This window comes from Triplophysa dalaica, chromosome 15 (assembly GCF_015846415.1).
Source record: "Triplophysa dalaica isolate WHDGS20190420 chromosome 15, ASM1584641v1, whole genome shotgun sequence".
Lineage (NCBI taxonomy): Eukaryota > Metazoa > Chordata > Actinopteri > Cypriniformes > Nemacheilidae > Triplophysa > Triplophysa dalaica.
The window spans coordinates 20,358,614-20,375,612 of record NC_079556.1 but is presented as its reverse complement, the minus strand read 5'-3'; the positions used below and the strand labels follow the sequence as shown (position 1 = coordinate 20,375,612).

General features: G+C 39.0%; 1 protein-coding gene across 1 annotated transcript in view; it reads right to left on the bottom strand.

Moving 5' to 3' along the window:
• The window catches only part of ttll5 (tubulin tyrosine ligase-like family, member 5), a 47,766-nt gene extending 30,856 nt beyond the window's left edge, over positions 1–16,910 (bottom strand). Inside the window, 17 exon segments of the mRNA XM_056767731.1 lie at positions 1,238–1,329; positions 1,421–1,510; positions 1,752–1,843; positions 3,480–3,541; positions 3,883–3,964; positions 11,596–11,703; positions 12,106–12,197; positions 12,332–12,433; positions 14,199–14,283; positions 14,367–14,436; positions 14,524–14,606; positions 14,692–14,822; positions 15,194–15,300; positions 15,414–15,496; positions 15,718–15,824; positions 16,396–16,517; positions 16,805–16,910. Coding sequence (XP_056623709.1) covers positions 1,238–1,329; positions 1,421–1,510; positions 1,752–1,843; positions 3,480–3,541; positions 3,883–3,964; positions 11,596–11,703; positions 12,106–12,197; positions 12,332–12,433; positions 14,199–14,283; positions 14,367–14,436; positions 14,524–14,606; positions 14,692–14,822; positions 15,194–15,300; positions 15,414–15,496; positions 15,718–15,824; positions 16,396–16,457 — 1,448 coding nt within the window. The 5' untranslated portion in view covers positions 16,458–16,517; positions 16,805–16,910.
• Positions 16,911–16,999: the final 89 nt, after the last annotated feature.

Below are 16,999 nucleotides of genomic sequence, written 5' to 3'. Positions count from 1 at the left end.
ATGACAGCACTCATCAAATGATTTAGAAACAGTTGAACATGAGTGATAGTAAATGATGGTATTCATCTTGTAGATTCAGAATGTCATCTTTTGTTCCCTACATCTCAAGTGTTGTTTTCAATGGTTGTTCACTGATATTTCCTGTCACGTCCACGGAACGTTGGCTTAACGTCTGATGCACAAGGCACACTTTTCTGGAAACACTTCAGTCGACATCTGATTCGTCATCTGATCATTTCGCAGGATTTCCGGGAGACGTGCAATAAATCACTATCCACTAAACGCTTAATTCTTAAAAGTATGCGAAGATCACGGCATAAACTTCATTTTGTTGCTGTTAACTTTTGACACGTTTGTTAATGTACACCGGCCTGTTACTCCAGGGACATTTCCACACCTCTAAACATGATGTGGCACGAAACAAAACGGGATCGGTTGCTTTACCTGTCAGTCATATGGCCTCATGGGCAGGACTTGGCCAAAGAAAGCAGCCAAAGTTCAAGAGACTAGATATTTCCCATCTCTGTTCGAGCTACATCGTGATTGGTTAATGACACAGCCAAAAGTAACTGCCATCACTAAGGTCATTCCCTAGTGTCCATTAAGTCAAGATTCATAGTATGATTTAGAATAGTACACATATTCACATATGAAAAGTCATTACAAACACAAACCTGTGATCTTTAAAAGGGACAGTTCACCGAAAAATGAAAATTCTATTATAAATTACTCACTCTCTAGTTTTTCAAATCTGTATAAATGTCTTTGATCACAGAGAAAGATATTTGAAGGAATGCTTGTAAACAACAGTTCTTGGATCCCATTGACTCCCATAGAAGGAAAAATGACAAGGGTTGTCAAAAGTGCGCCAGAATTGTTTGCTGTCCCACTTTCTTCAAAATATCTTCTTTTGTGTTCAACAGAATATAAAATTGATAAAGAAATTGTTCCTACCATGGTAGTTAATGAGGTCCAAGATCTGTCTGGTCATAAACATTCTTACAAATACATTTTGCGTAAATGATCCCTTTAAGGATCTCTAAGGTAAAGTCAGGATTATTCAAATATTACTGTAAATAAGTACAGTCTATTTTCTTATCTACTGTACCTCCAGACGTGTACAATCTTAACATTTCTTTAACATGGGCTCAATGAGTAACGTAAAATGCACCTTTATCACAATGCTAACTGACAAATGAAAGTGTGTGTGTGATAAAACACTTGTGTTCACTCTCACCTGTACAGCTCCCAGGTGTCTGCGGTGGGGAAGATCCGAACAAACCCACCCCTGCGCTCGTATTCCTCCTGAACCCTCCTCAGAACTTTCACCTGTCCACACAAAACACATCACGCATCTGAGCAGCCAATCAGAATCAAGAGCATCATCATCACGAGTACAGGACTAAAGAAGAATAAAGACCTCCTCTGCTGTCAGGCCCACTGTGCTGTCCACATGTTTGCCTGTCTGTTTGTCTCTCTGAGCCTCGGGCCGGTGGACAGACGATGGTCTCTGACGGTGAGCGACACACAAAAACATTGATTATTTCACTTTGTATCAGAAAAGAAAAACAAAAGTTGCTATAGTGCGGGGAGACATGTGGTTTGGATGAATGTCAGATCCTGTAACTTAACCATTCAACAGCGTGTAGCAGACATGAAAAACTGAAGATCTCTCTTTTATCTCGTCACCATCTGATGCCTTGTATGCAGATGAAGAACATTGTAGAGTACATGTTTGATTCATGAATTACCTGAGGCTTCTGGATGGAGTTTCTCACTCTTGAATCGAATCCAGATCTGTCTGCACGTGACTGTCGTGATGATGGATCATGACAAACAAAACCTGAGAACAAGAAACACCTTACGTTCAGATAAGAACTGAAATCTGATGATGATTAATATGTGGTTTCATTTCATGTGCAACACTGCAGACATTCAGCACAAACTGAAGTGAAATAGTAGTTTATAATCTGATGAGAAGTTTCAGAAGGTTTGATTGACAGCTCCCTCAGAACACTTTGACTGTTGACAAACATTTAACACCATCACATACAACAACACGAGAGGGAAAATCCCCCCCGCATCACAACTGATCCCAGAACAGTCCTATTGACTGAAAGAACATGTCAGCTTCTCTGTTTTCAGAGAACTCGTCTATGTAGTTTGTAAATGTCTGATGAACTTTGTTCTGTCTACACAGCAAATCACAACATCAAAACACCCCTGAGCCATGAAGAATCACATTAGGTCTGGTTTCTAGTATTCTAAAATACTAATCCTTCAATCTGGTTTAAAACAATAATAAACTATTGGACAGTGGGTTAAGAAAAAAAAGTTTTTTTAATTATTTTGTCGTGGCTTTGATTCCTGTCTCCAGGTTCTGTGTCATAAACTGCTAAGACTAGTCTTTGAAAACTTCACAGCGGGTGTCTGTTGGAGTCATATGACGCAGCTGAAACAAATATTATGGTTTGTTTAAGATGTATTTCAATGTGTATACACGATTTAAGGTTAAAAAATTGTGTTTTTTGCACATACCGTGCATGTCTGTATCTCCTCTTTGCCCCGCCTCTCTGAAACGTGCAGATTTTTTACAAACCTCATCGGTCTAAAAAGCGAGGTGTGTTATGATTGGGCAGTTAACCAGTGCTTAATTATTGGTAGAATACTGCAAGCGTGTGACGGAAATGTAACGCCTCTTACCAAATTTGGAACATCAGGTTCCAAAGCAATTTCACTGACAGGTACGACCACCTTACTTGCGTAAACATTTGGCCGGTCTTAGTCAAATCATACCACGAAATGGCGTAGATTTGTGGGGGTGTAGTTTCACAAGGCGTTTCAAACAGATCTGGGTGAGCATTCACTTTTAGATAGAATGCATCTTTTGACACTATCAGTTTTGCTATTTTACATGAATGTGCAACTTATAACACACCAAAGACACAAAGTAACACGTGTTCGCGCCATACAACACCTATAAAGTACAGATGAATACTTTCTTGTGAATACATTTTGTACCGACTTGAAGGTACAGGTTGATGTTAATACGCCATAGGTCAAAGAGCACACGAGTCACATGACCATAAAACATGGCGGATGCAGTACATCCAATTTCTATTCATACTACCCCCACGTATACTATCTAGAAGGTTCTGTTTTAACAGTCGATAGTCTGGTACTTCATTTATATCAGAACGTATTGTCATAGTATGGAATTTCAGACGCAGCGGCAGTCTTTACTTAGCAGCTAAGTTTATGCAGGGAAGAAAAGCTCATGTCTATCTTCATGAAAGAAACATGCACTGTGTTGAATCTCATCTCAAGCAGATCGTATTCAAACATGAAAGACTTTACAGCATTATAACATGAGAGAAATCCAACTGTACAGTAACATGAATCCAGTGATTTAGAGACACATTCACATTAGATAACAGTGAAGCGTGTGTTTATATGATAATGAAGATGAGATGACTCACCCACAAGAGAAAACATATCAGAGATCATGCTGGCCTTAATCTTCAGATCCAGAGGAGCGTCACTGCAAACATGAAAACACAAAATAAAGCTCCATTATGAGCTCAACTTTATTTAGCATTGTTCATGACAACAGCCAATAAACACAAGACGACACACTTCAGACAGACATATACACCCTGATGTTATGGATGACCACTTTCTGGCTGCGTTTTATGTATATAAGAAAAAAAAGTCTTTCATGTTGTTCATTCTCTCCCTTATTATCTTCAGCTTTAATCCTCCTAGTATCATGGCCTGGTGTTAAATGTTAAAGGCTCTCCTGCTTGTAAGATTCTTTTACTTGTAAGATTCCTTCACAGCAGAAAACGTGACGGATGGGATGAATGTGTAAATATTGCTCACCAGGCCAACGATGGAGAGAGATTCACTTCCAACAGCCACGGTCTGAGGTTAGAATCCACAAGAACGTCGAATCCATACAGCTCTGAAAAATGAGACACACAAACACTGTTAGACGAGAGGAACTTTCCACACCGCTTTAGGATTTTAAATACAATCATTACAGCAGGAATGGAAGAAGAAGAAACACAAGCCACGTACACACAGAGAAAAGATTCAAAACTGAGTCTTCATGGGTTATTTTCTCCGTTATTTTAGTTTAAAATCTGTCAGTGAATTGTGTGTGAATGATTGTGTGGGTTTAGATATTGATCTGTTTCTGGCATTGATGCTCTTGTTATGTGTGCTATATCATAATAATCCATGAAAAAAGATCTGTTTCTAGTTATCCAATCACCAAAGAGCTCGTGAGAGACCAGAGACCACCTCACCATTTGAATAAATGCATAACCACGTCCAGATGCTTCTCAATACATTTAACCTGATGTTTGACATGAGATACCGACACACTCCCATTAACTTTACATGTGTTTTCAGTCAAACACGAGATCATGTGAGGAGATTTTGCTTTCAGCTGATAACACACACAGTCTGTATGACAAACACCTCAAAGTCACATCATCACCGGTGTGAATCTGAATGTTCAAACATGTTCGGTGTGTCCTGATGTGAAGGCTGCAAACGTCCTACAGCTTAATTATATCAGATACATTTCAAGCTAAGAATGAAACTACTGCGATTACGTCTTTGGAGGTATAAATGTTCATTTAAATACATGTTAATTAATATTATTAGAAAATAATGCACACACCTTTTGGCCACGGTAAAAAACATTGAGCCAAAGAGGATGTTTCTGGTATTTTCATGTTTCTTTGTTTCACTGTCCCACTGATTCTTTCATGACATTTGTTGTCGTCTTCACAATGTTCACGACGTTTGTATCATTTTACTTCAGGGCAGTCTAATAAAGCCGTCACCCAATTGTTGAAATTTTCATGCTCTACATAAATATTAGTATTCAATTCTTCTCAGACAAATTGTGTGATCTGTGTATTGTGGTGGACAGTAGACTACAGAATAAACTAAAACATCAGAACAAACAATATTTCACTGTTACTTTAATGTGGTCGAGTGGCCTGGAACAACTTCATAGGTGTGTGTTTGCAGATTAATAATAAACATCCTTAGAACGCTCATTAGCAGAATAAAGCATTTGACAGCCCTTTGGTATACACGAGTAAGATCGAAAAGACATTTAAAACACCACAGGCCAGTTTCCAGGACTAAGCCTAGTCCCGGACTAACAGAAGTGTTCCTGGCATCTTAAGCGAAAACAATTTGCACTGGCATATCTTAAAATATATCAGTGCGCTTATTTCGTCTCAAGATCAACACAGTAATGTTTTAGTATAGTGTATTTTTAACACAACTTAAATATCCTAATTTAACTTAGGCCTAGTCTTGGCTTTAGCACATTCTTGTCCGGGAAACTCCCCATAAATGTTTCTCTGGGGAACCAACAATGGTTCTTCTATGGGATCTCTGTGAAGAAACCTTATTTGTCTGCAGTCTATATAGGCAGCTTTCTTCTTCAACAGCATCCTAAGGGGCGATTCACATTTTGAGTCTAAAACCAGGTGGAAAAGTTGTGCCGTACTGCTTTCTCGTGCAGTGCTCATACGGCATTCTAAAAAGTTGAAATGTTTTCATCTGGATGCGGCACACTATTTGTATGCGCCTGGCGCGTGTCTACATTTAACTTGTGCACGCAAAAGATGCGAAATGTGAATCACCCCTAACTAAAAAAGAATCTCATCCCTGTCTGATTTATAACAAACCAGACACATGAAACCACGATCACAGTCTTATCCCAGCTTTGTTTTCTAGAAATGTCCAAAAAGAAGTGATGCAAACCGAGTTTTCGTGGACATTAAATAAATAACATAAACACAAATCATGGGTTGGGTTAAATTACCATAGAAAATGTTAAAACAATCCAGCATTGACGGTTGGATTTGTCTGTTTTGAAAATAACCCCAAATGTTCTTACATGTAGAGCATCCTTCCCTAGGTTTGGAGCAACAGAAGAGTTAATCTATAAACACACAGATCGAGCGATATATCAGCATTGAGAACACACAGAAACACGCCTTCACACTCCCCCTCTGAACGCGAGGAGCCAAGAGCCCATGTGCAAGATATTTTAGTCCAATTAGGAGCAGACACGGGGCCGGCCCGCACCTCAGTCCTCACCGGCTGCTTCGAGAACCCATTAACATCACCACAAAATATTCACAGCCAACAACAAGAGAAGATCAAAAAAACCACAGCAGCAATAACATGTTCATAACATGTCAAATCATCATCATCATCATCATGTGACTGGGTGTCTCCTTCAGAACACAAGAGCTCAAGGCTTTGGGTGTCTTTTCATAAACAATATAACTGAGGGTGGAGCGCCATGAGGTCACTGCTGAAATATATAATGTTTGTCATGAAAGACTTCTACTCGCTCACGGACTGCTGAATGACACACTGAACACCCGTACAGTAAAAAACTTCATGATAGTTCATGTTGATAGGTAGAAAAATACACTGTATGCACCAGTGGTATAATCAGTTAAAGTAAAATTAAAACCTAAATCATACATTAAACATAAAAAGTGATATCAGATTAATCCTAGAATGACAAAAGCACATAAAACAATTGCTAAAAATGAAATACAAGAAAATATTCAAATAAAGCCTAATAATGTTCACATTTGACTTCTTTTAAGATGGTTGCATCTGTTTAACATTATAATCCTATGGAGTACAGTGTGTTTTCAAAAAGGGATGAGCAGCTTTTAAAAGGAATAGTTCATTTTCAAAATACATTTTCATGAAAATGTACTCATCTCCATGTCATCCAAGATGTTTATGTATTTGCTTCTTTAGTCGAAAAGAAATAAAGATTTTTCATGAAAACATTCTTGGATTTTTCTCCATGTAGTGGACTGTCAAAATGACAGTTTCAGTGCAGCTTCGAATGCTTCAATATGCTTTATAAACACAAATGGTCGCCTTGCTCTGTTCTGCGATGCGCATTAATGACTTCACAAAATACGTTATTACGTTTAAAAGGTCACACTTGACGTAGGCAGAAGTACCGAGTCAGTGTTTACAAGTTGAACGTTCATGTTTTCAACGTAAATACATGAAGTCATGAATGCGCATCGCAGAACAGTGCTTTATAAAACGTATACATTTTTATTATTTTTAGAAAATAACGGATCTTTTCGCTAGATAAGATCCTTATTCATCGTCTGGTATCGTTTAAAGCCCTTTGAAGCTGCACTGAAAAAGTCATTTTGAGCTTCAACCGTTTGGAGTCCATTAAAGTTCACTATATGGAGACAAATCCTGGAATGTTATCATCAAAAACCTTCATTTCTTTTCGACTAAAGAAAAAAATACGTAAACATCTTGGATGAAAACAGGGGTGAATTCATTCACATGAAAATTTACTTTGAAAGTGAACTACTCCTTTAATTGTCACTGCAAGCATCTTTTCAAGTTATAAACCGCCCTATGTCAAGTGCCTTTTCACCGCTGACCAAGTAGCGAGACCTGTCTCAAACGCTGCCGCTGAAATCACTGCCTGATTGGGCAGCGAGGCAACAAGTCAGCTGCCTGAGCTTTGGCACGGAGCAGAGCCATGGAGAAGGTGCCGCTGGATAGACGGCATTTTAATTGCAAAACTGTTTTTTTACAAACATGAACAAGTGGTGTTTTGATGTATAAATACTATAAAACACAAAGAAAGCTGATGGTGAGGACGGTTGTATCTCTATGATGTTTGTAGATGTCATTCACATCAATAATGTGTCTGTTTCTATCTGTCCAAGCGACTGTGTCTTTTAAACAGTAGCACACGACCACACAAATGTACACAGTCGTGTGTCTGGCTGCCTGCGGTTATATTTTAAACCGTGTTTGTGTGATGTTTGTCATGTGGTGAAGTGTGATAAAACAGCACTGACTAATCAGGAATAAAAATAACACATGTTCATGAAAGCGGCATCATGCCGGCGGCATGCTGTTAATTCATGACAGAAACACACAAAACATCAACACATATCAGTCACTCTCACACATTCACAACTCAAGACGTTTAGTCCTGTATTTCATTCAATCCAGCGCCTTTCTTAAAGTGAAAATTCTGTCATCATTTATTCACCCTCGGGTTGTTCCAAACCCATTTCGTTCTTCTGCTAAACACAAAGAAAGATTAAATGTCAGTAACCAAACAGATCTCATCCCCCATTGATTCCCATAGTATTTATTTTTCCTACTATGGCAGTAAATGGAGGTTGAAATTTGTTTTATTACTGACATTTTTCCAAATATCTTTCTCTGTGAAATTGATGCAGATTTGGAGTCCTGAGGGTAAGTAAATGATGACAGAATTTTCATTTTGGGGTGAACTGTCTTTTTAAAGTCACGTGCACATGCTGTGAATATCTGTGTCAAACATCACAACTTATCAAAGACAATATTGAATGCTAATTAAACATCATTGTGTTATTTTCTAAAGTCAGTGAACGTCAAGTGAGTAACAGAAATAATATGAATGCCTGCCAATGTTGTGTGCAAAATAAAAACACACAATGCTGTGTGCAAAAAAAGACACAATTGTGCGACCTTGATTGTTGACCTGACAATGCTTTATTGTCAGGTCAACAATCAAGGTCGCACAATTGTGTCTCTCGTCGAGAGCAGTGATTAAATCATTTGTAATAAGAGTAGTAGCTGTTATCGTTCTATGGCCCACTCTAAATCCTGATTTAAAATATTGACTAACCAGGTATTCTTTCATTTGATGATTTACTATAGATTCAAATACTTTTGCCAAAACCGGTGGTTTAGAAATAGGGCGATAATTATTCACATCACAACCATCTTCTCCTTTTAATAATGGCATAACCATAGATGATTTCCATGATGTTGGGATAACATTAGAAGATAGACTCAGATTAAAAATCGTGCAATAGGATCAGACATAATATCTGCAGCCACTCGTCGAAGGCAAGTGGTCCAGTGGACTGTGCGCCGAAATGTTGTGCAGCAGCACTTCCAGCGACCCGAGTTCGAATCCTCGGCCCGTGGTCCTTCCAAAAATCACTTAAGGAGACCTGTCTGTAAAACTGAAGTAGGCTAAAAGATCTCAAAATAGCAACACAGCATGCCGCAATCTGAAGAAATTCAAGAACAGATGAGAAACAAAGTAATTGAAATGTATCAGTCTAGAAAGGGTTACAAAGCCATTTTTATGGCTTTGGGAGTCCAACAAACCACAGTGAGAGCCATTATCCACAAATGGAGAAAGTATGGAACAGGGGTAAACTGTCCCAGGAGTGGCCAGCCTACCAAAATTACTCCAAGAGCACAACGACGACTCGTCCAGGAGGACATAAAAGATCCCAGAACAACATCTAAAGAACTGCAGGCCTCTCTTGCTTCAGTTAGGGGCTGTGTCCACCAGCGCATTTAAAAGGCTCAAAACGGCAGGAGCTCGGCTGAAGACGCCCGCTGCAGGCGCAGCGTTCTGCTCAAAGTTGTGCATTTTTCAACTCCGGGCGCTCGGTCGAACGCCGGCGCCGATCGTGGGAAAACGCAAAGCACTAGCGCTGAAAAAAACATCAACTGATGGCTGTTTTTGAAAGCGCAGCGTTACTGTTGAAAACAATTGAAAAAACACGCCGGGCGCAGATGTTAACGCCTCGGTGGACACACGGCTTAAGGTCAGTGTTCATGATTCTACAATTAGAAAGAGAATTTGCAAAAATGGCATCCATGGGTGATTTCCACAGCGAAAACCAATGCTGGCTAAAAAGAACACAAAGGCTCGTCTCACACCAATAGTCAAACATGGTGGAGGTTGTGTGATGGTCTGGGGCTGATTGCAGCATCAGGACCTGTACATAACGCACCTGGGTTATGCACCAGGACAATGATCCTACACACACCAGCAAATCCACCTCTGAATGGCAAAAAAAAAAAATTAAAGTTTTTGGTGAGGCCTAGTCAAAGTCCGGGCTTAAATCCAATTGAACAGCTGTGGCATGACATTAAAGTGGCTGTACATGCTCGAAGACCCTCCAATGTGGCTGAATTAAAACAATTCTGCAAAGAAGAGTGGGCCAAAATTCCTCCACATCTATTTGAAAGACAACGCTTTATTTCAGTCGTTGTCACAAGGGTGGCACAACTGGTTATTAGGTTTAAGGGGCAATTACTTTTTCACATAAGGTCAGAAATGTTTGAATTGTTTTTTCCCTAAATAAATAAAACTATTATTTAAAAACTGCATTTTGTTTCTACTCTGGTTTTCTTTGTGTAATATTAAAATTTCTTTGATGATCTGGATAATTTAAGTATGACAAATATGCAAAAAAACAAAAAATCAGGAAGGGGGCAAATACTTTTTCACACCACTGTATATAAGATGCAAAATGCCAAAAATGTTGTCAAACCCTCCTGATTTCTTACAGTCTAATTTAAGGGGCAGCTTATGAACTTGGGTGGGCAATATATCTGATAAATCTAACTCAGAGTATGTTGATTCCTCCGTTCCCTGTTCACTGATAACAAGTGAACAACTGGTATCTGTTAACAGACTAACTGACTTTTAAAAATACTAATATACAAATATATAAAATATAAATATATATTGCAAAAATAAAATCTGATATTAGAGATAACATTTGCTGGCTTTCCCATACACTCACATGAAATGTCTTTATGTTCCATTCTTTGATGGTACTTCAAGTATTTCTTTGCATTGCATTTTTAACATTCCTGTCATGATACTTATGATCAGGACATTTATCTTTTTTGTCCAATAAAGAAACCTTTTATTGAACAGCTACAGAAAGATACAGATAAAGCCAAACATTGACAGGTGACATCAAATATCTGTGAACACTCCTATTTTAATCCTTCTTTCTAAAGTCAAGTTACACTCAAAATTCACCTAAATAATGTATCATAATGTAGGCCTACATTTTAAAATGTAAAATAAGTTTTAAATTCTATAATGCCTATATTATCCCCTAATGCGTCTGTGTTGTGTAGATTAATGAAATATGTGAACAACAATCAATTACAAACGTGAATAAAATCTTCCCTTCTTTGTTCTATGACAGGACTGTTTGATAGCCCGTTGGTGGGAGACAGGACCACTTCAAAATGGCCCTCAGTCAAACCAGAGTCAGGCTTGAGATGACCCTCAGATTTTTACATCAGTCAAATTTTATTTATTTAGGGTCTTTTGTATGCACATTTTGGAGCTTCAAACTCTGACTCTCCATGCACTCCCATTCTAATGCTTGGATGAGCCGGGATAAATTAAATATAAATTGTATTATAACTGCGACTATATTCATCTGAACCAAGAAAGTCATATACATCTAGTATGCCTTGAAGGTGAGTAAAACATGCAGTAATTTTGTTAGAGCTCTGAAATATCCCCTTAAATTACCAACCTGTCCCCTATAAGAATGAGTAAAAGTAAAGATGATATAAAGAAAATAATCTAGACTGATATCTAGACCCTTAAGATATGAAGATACAGAGGTGAACATCACTGTGTCTGTTCTCTATCACTCCACACATGTGTGTGTGCTGTATATCACCACATAAAAGCACAACAATATCTGTAAGTGTGTGTCCTACCGAAACAGTTCCACCGATGAGGGACGAACATCTTACACGCTGTGGCGATGTGAATCTCAGCACTCAGAACCGCTTTAATGATCAGCTCCTCAATCTGTCCCATCAGCACTGGCAAACATGACCAGCAGAATTCATTTCAACAATGGTGAAGAAAAAACACAAACAATGTACTCTTAAATAGATAACTGTGATAGAAACTGAACAGACCTCAGAAGAGCTGGAATGTTGTGTTTGAAACTTATACACGACTCTAAACGTACCGCTGTAGTGCTTTTAATCTATTTTAGCCACTATAGAAAATGTTTATACATATTTATTTTATTTGGCTTTTTTAAGTGTGCTTTGAGCTTGCCGTGATCTCATTTCACAACATGAGTGCAGTCACAGATGATCATAAGAACTATTAATGGTCTATCAGGCCTGTAACGCTGTAAATGAGCAGTTATGAACATCAAGCATTTCCACATAATCGTCTATCATTTCATGAGCAAACGCTCGATCTCTACTCACATGTGGTGTCTCTGCCCTCCTGTTTCAGATATCTCAGCATTGCACTCATGCTCCATTTGTTCCCATAATCCTCCACTTCAGGGTCATCGCAGCTGAAAGAGGAGCAACAAATGAGTAGAATGCTGCAATGTTGACAGCGTTAGCAAACACATGGATTAGCCCCAGTCTGACATCACATTCCCTCATACAAACAATGACAGACTATTATTACACGACCATTACTCACCTAACATAGTCTCTGCTCTTCTTGTTGACGCTGTAGTTGGTCAAATGCATGAACTGGTTCTTAATGTTTGCTGTGGCATGGTCATACTTCACTGTGGCAAACCTGCAACACACACCAGACAAATACACCATCATCAACTCAACGTTATGAAGGACGTTCAGTGTCCAACTGAATAAACATCTACTGTACCAAATCAAAAATTCACGTGAGTTATTCATGAGTTTTTATAAAAGTCCTCAAACTCAAACACACAAGAGTCCAGAGCCATGATTACACATCATAACTGAAGGATGACAGACTGATTTCTGAACAGAGATGACATAATACAAAAACTAGCCATAGTACATTTTGACATGTTTCATTTCATGTTTAGTCTTTAGTACTATAGTGTAGTGAAAAATCTGCCATGACACATACAGACAAACATGATCAGAAATAACTTCAAATGATGATGATAAAGCACAGAGGCTTTGAGAGGACACCACATGTAAAAGAAGAATTTCCTGGCGTTCAGCGAGCACCTGAACGCCTTTAAAGTCTTTGGGATCTCCGAGATAAGAGTTGGGTTGGGAATAGTGGGAGAATGCAGCGACCACAGTTCATAAGAGAGCGTGGTGAAAACAAACCCTGTGTGCCAGTCTGTAAAGACAACTCCAGCGCCAAACCTAACAGAGGTAAGCCAAGCGTTTCACACACACCAGACCACAGCGACCCACAATGCACTGCACATTCACTTCCCACAGTCTCACACACCACACGTCAGCTTCTCTCTCTGCTTTATTTGTGGCTTATTTTCTACAACAACGTTTTTACATGCTGAGGACGTGCTCACTCGTGTCAGATTTCTTGGGGCTAAATGCGTTCTTGAAAAATAGATCAAACTAAAAAACAACATTGGTCAGTGTACTTCCAGCAATGAGACAATGGAAATCTTTGTTTGAGGTGCAGATGCGCTCGTCCATGTCTACTGAAAACACATCTGCTGCCATCTAGTGTTCACATGCTTAAAAGATCACTCTCACACACACCATCATCACTTCAGTTTAGAACAAGGTCAAGGATCAAACCTACAGTAATGCAAAACAATTCAGACGCTTTAAAAGCAAACATGAATATCTTCTGTGTTTACTTAGAGAAGATTCACAGGGTCATGACGTGAGGGAAAATAAAACCACAGTTCAAATGTTTAGCATCACAAACTCACTTATTCACGGTTTATAGTATCTCTACATTTCAGAATAGTAATTCATCAAAACTATGTAACGTTGAAAATTATGATGTTATTTAAAAAAGTATAAAATAAATGTTACTATGGTAAAAAAATTCCTATCAAGCAGCTTATTGCAAGGACTCAATCTGAGATTTAATTTCTTATCTGATTATTCTTCATTATTCAGTCGTCAGTTTACAAAACATTATAATTAGATTTAAGTTTTTCATTGAAAGAAATGAAAATGTTTGCACAGTTAAATGTTCATCTACAAAACTGATTTCTAATATATAAACACATTCAGACCAAAAGGTTTGTAATATCATGAGAAACTCTAAAGTTACCAGTGTGTAGTGATTAGTCGAATACTGCAAGCGTGTGATGGAAATGTAGCGGATCTTTCCATTTTTGGAACATCAGGTTTCAAAGCAATACAGGTACACCCACCTTACTTACGTAAACATTTGGGCAATCTTATTTAAATCATACCACAAAATCATGTAGATTTGTGAGGGTGTGGTTACACGAAGCGTTTCAGGCAGGTCTGGTTGAGCATTCGCTTTTAGATAGAATGCATCTTTCATTCCGACACTTTCATTTGTGCAATTTTTTTACATGAATGCTGAAGAGATTTGATGTAAATGATGTGAGAGTTACCTGGCAAGACCCTCCTCATACAGATAAACAATCAGCGGGTCGTATGAGGTCACCAGCACGTACAGACGCACATCAAACTTAAAATCTGACGGAGAATCACAAACACAGTTCAGTGTCACATACTGAAGATCACACACAGATGAACTGATGATGATGTTTCAGACTCACCGTCGATCAGCAGCGGATTACTGATGTACCGCGACACCAGAATATTCTCATCCAGCGGGATCTGACTCAACTGACACACAAACACACATTAGCAACACGGCTACACAAACTAAACACCTAGAACAAGTAACAGCGTGATGATTTCATGTGGACTTACACTGCTGATCAGGTAGATGCCTCGACCCCTGGAGGACGCCACAGGTTTGATGATCCACGGACCCTTTTCTTTACTGAAGGAGCCTGATGATTACATGAGGACACACAGAACGTTATTAACCCTCAAACTGCCCTCTGATTGGTCAGAAGGAGAGGACTGTCCACTCACTGCTGAACTCTTGATACTCGGCCGGAAGAAGGAAGGTCTGTGGTACGATGTGAAAGTTGTGAAAGCCGTGGGTTTGCTGCATCCTCTGGATGTTTTTGTAGAGACGATCTTTCCGGGTCAGCTCGTACGATCTGAAGAAAGATGAGAGTGTTGAGCGTATGTGTGGAGCAGAAGATTTAATATCTGACATACTGAGAGAAAAAATGAACTCTTGAAATAACACAACAGCAGAAACACACCAATGATTTGATCTGCTGCGCTCTTATAGAGACAGACGTCCAAACTAAATGAGCACAAATCAAACCACCAGTGCATTGTGTGTGTGTGTGTGTGTGTGTGTGTCTGTGAAAATTACAGGAAAATGATTTGTGTGTTTTAATATTTATTCTATCATTTTATAGTCAGGTGGAGTGTCCAAGTGTGCTGTATGACACACAGTGTGTTATTGAGGTTTTCTAATCCAGTCACACCGACACACACACGCTACCACACAACCACACACCTGGGAAAGTGATTGACTTTCTGGAAGTCCTGTAGACTGTGCAGAAGGTGAGGCTTGAGGTGTGAGCCCGTCCACATCAGATTAAAATCAGTGCTGTTTGGATGCACCTTAAAACAACAACAACAAACTGACTGTACTGTAACATTAGTGTGTATTGTTTTGCATACTCAAGTTTACAGGCAGAAGTGTGTAGTGCAGTATATGGTTGTGTTGTATTTACCTCATGAAATCCATGATTGACTAACATTCCACGCACAAGACGACTCTCCGTACGCACAATCTTAAAGGCCAGTTTATATTCCTCTACAGAGAATAAAAATTTCAAGACACTTTACTTTCTGTCATTTATCAAAATAAATGATTTATTACTGGTCAGGAATTTGGATGCTGGTCAGAATTGAATGTAAAGGTAATCGTGATACATGATTATAATCTGAACTCTGATGGTAATACATGTAATGTATAGTGAGAACTGAAAGTGATTCTGTCACAAACACACATGATGAAAGTGTGTGTGTATGTACCTCCGACAGAGCAGATGTTCACATCTTTGGTCACGATGGCTTCGGCACAGAACAGCAGTACAGGAATCCGTCTGCTGACGCCACTCCAGCCGATACACGGATGTGACCTATCACAACACCACAATGACATTTTACACACCGACACACGTGATCTAAACCATCCTGAACACGTTGACGAGTGTCTTTAGGTGTGTCTGAGGACAGCGACACTTGCAGACCGGACAGAAATAATAAATTTACATTTTGCGAGAAAAGCGCTGACGGATGCTTTAGCAACTTGACACACAGAGATGACGTGTGATAACATGTTAAGGGTTGGATGATCACTTTGATTTATTTATGCATCGACACAATAGAAGCCTCTAGAAAAAGTACAATAAATACCTGTCGGGCATTGTGTTGGGAAATTATGAATCCTTAGGAAACAAACAGCAAAAACTAATGTGTTACATCATGGTTTAGGCACTTAAGTGTGTTAAAAAACACATTTTATAAATATTGTATCTAAAAACTATTTGAACCGAGCTGAACTCTGCCAAGATCAGACCACACTGACCTACAGTACAACTAACTGTACAACTGTTTCAGAACAGACATGTTTATATTTAGTCAAGATGAAGCTTGTGTGGATTGTGTGATGTCCTGTCACTGCTGATGACAGAAGTTCTTCTCACTTACTCGAGCTCATCTTCTTCAGATGAAGACTCAGACTGGACTTTCTGTGATCTGACCGCTGGCATCTCTCACTGTGTGTGTGTCAGCTCAACGTGTTCATCTCCAATCTCGTGACGTCATCTGAGCTGTGAATCAATTTCAACATTACTGCCGCGAATCAACATTTGTGTTGCAGCTCAACCGTTAACAATGAGAGAAAAAAGCACAAATTAAGTTAAAGGGCAACGGCAGGACTAGAAAAATAAGAAATATTATTGACAGAGGAGAGAGAGTTAACTAACGTTAGTTGTGAAGAGACTTTAGCAGCTAAGCTAACCAGTCTCTGATATAAAGTAAAGGTTTAAATTTCACAAATATCACATATCGTTCAAGTCAGTGTGTTAACTAACTGTGAGTTTCATTTGTCACTTACCTGTTTGTGTTAAGTGGACGCTTTTATGTGTATTTATTAAACATTAACTCCATTGCGCACACTGCGGCTAAACTGCTGACGTCTGTTACTATAACAACCAGCTGACGCCTATCAACTGTGCATGCGTGCTGAACTCATGACCTCCGTTACTAAGGTAACCAGTGGAAAGCCTAAAACCGCGCATGCGTGTCGAAC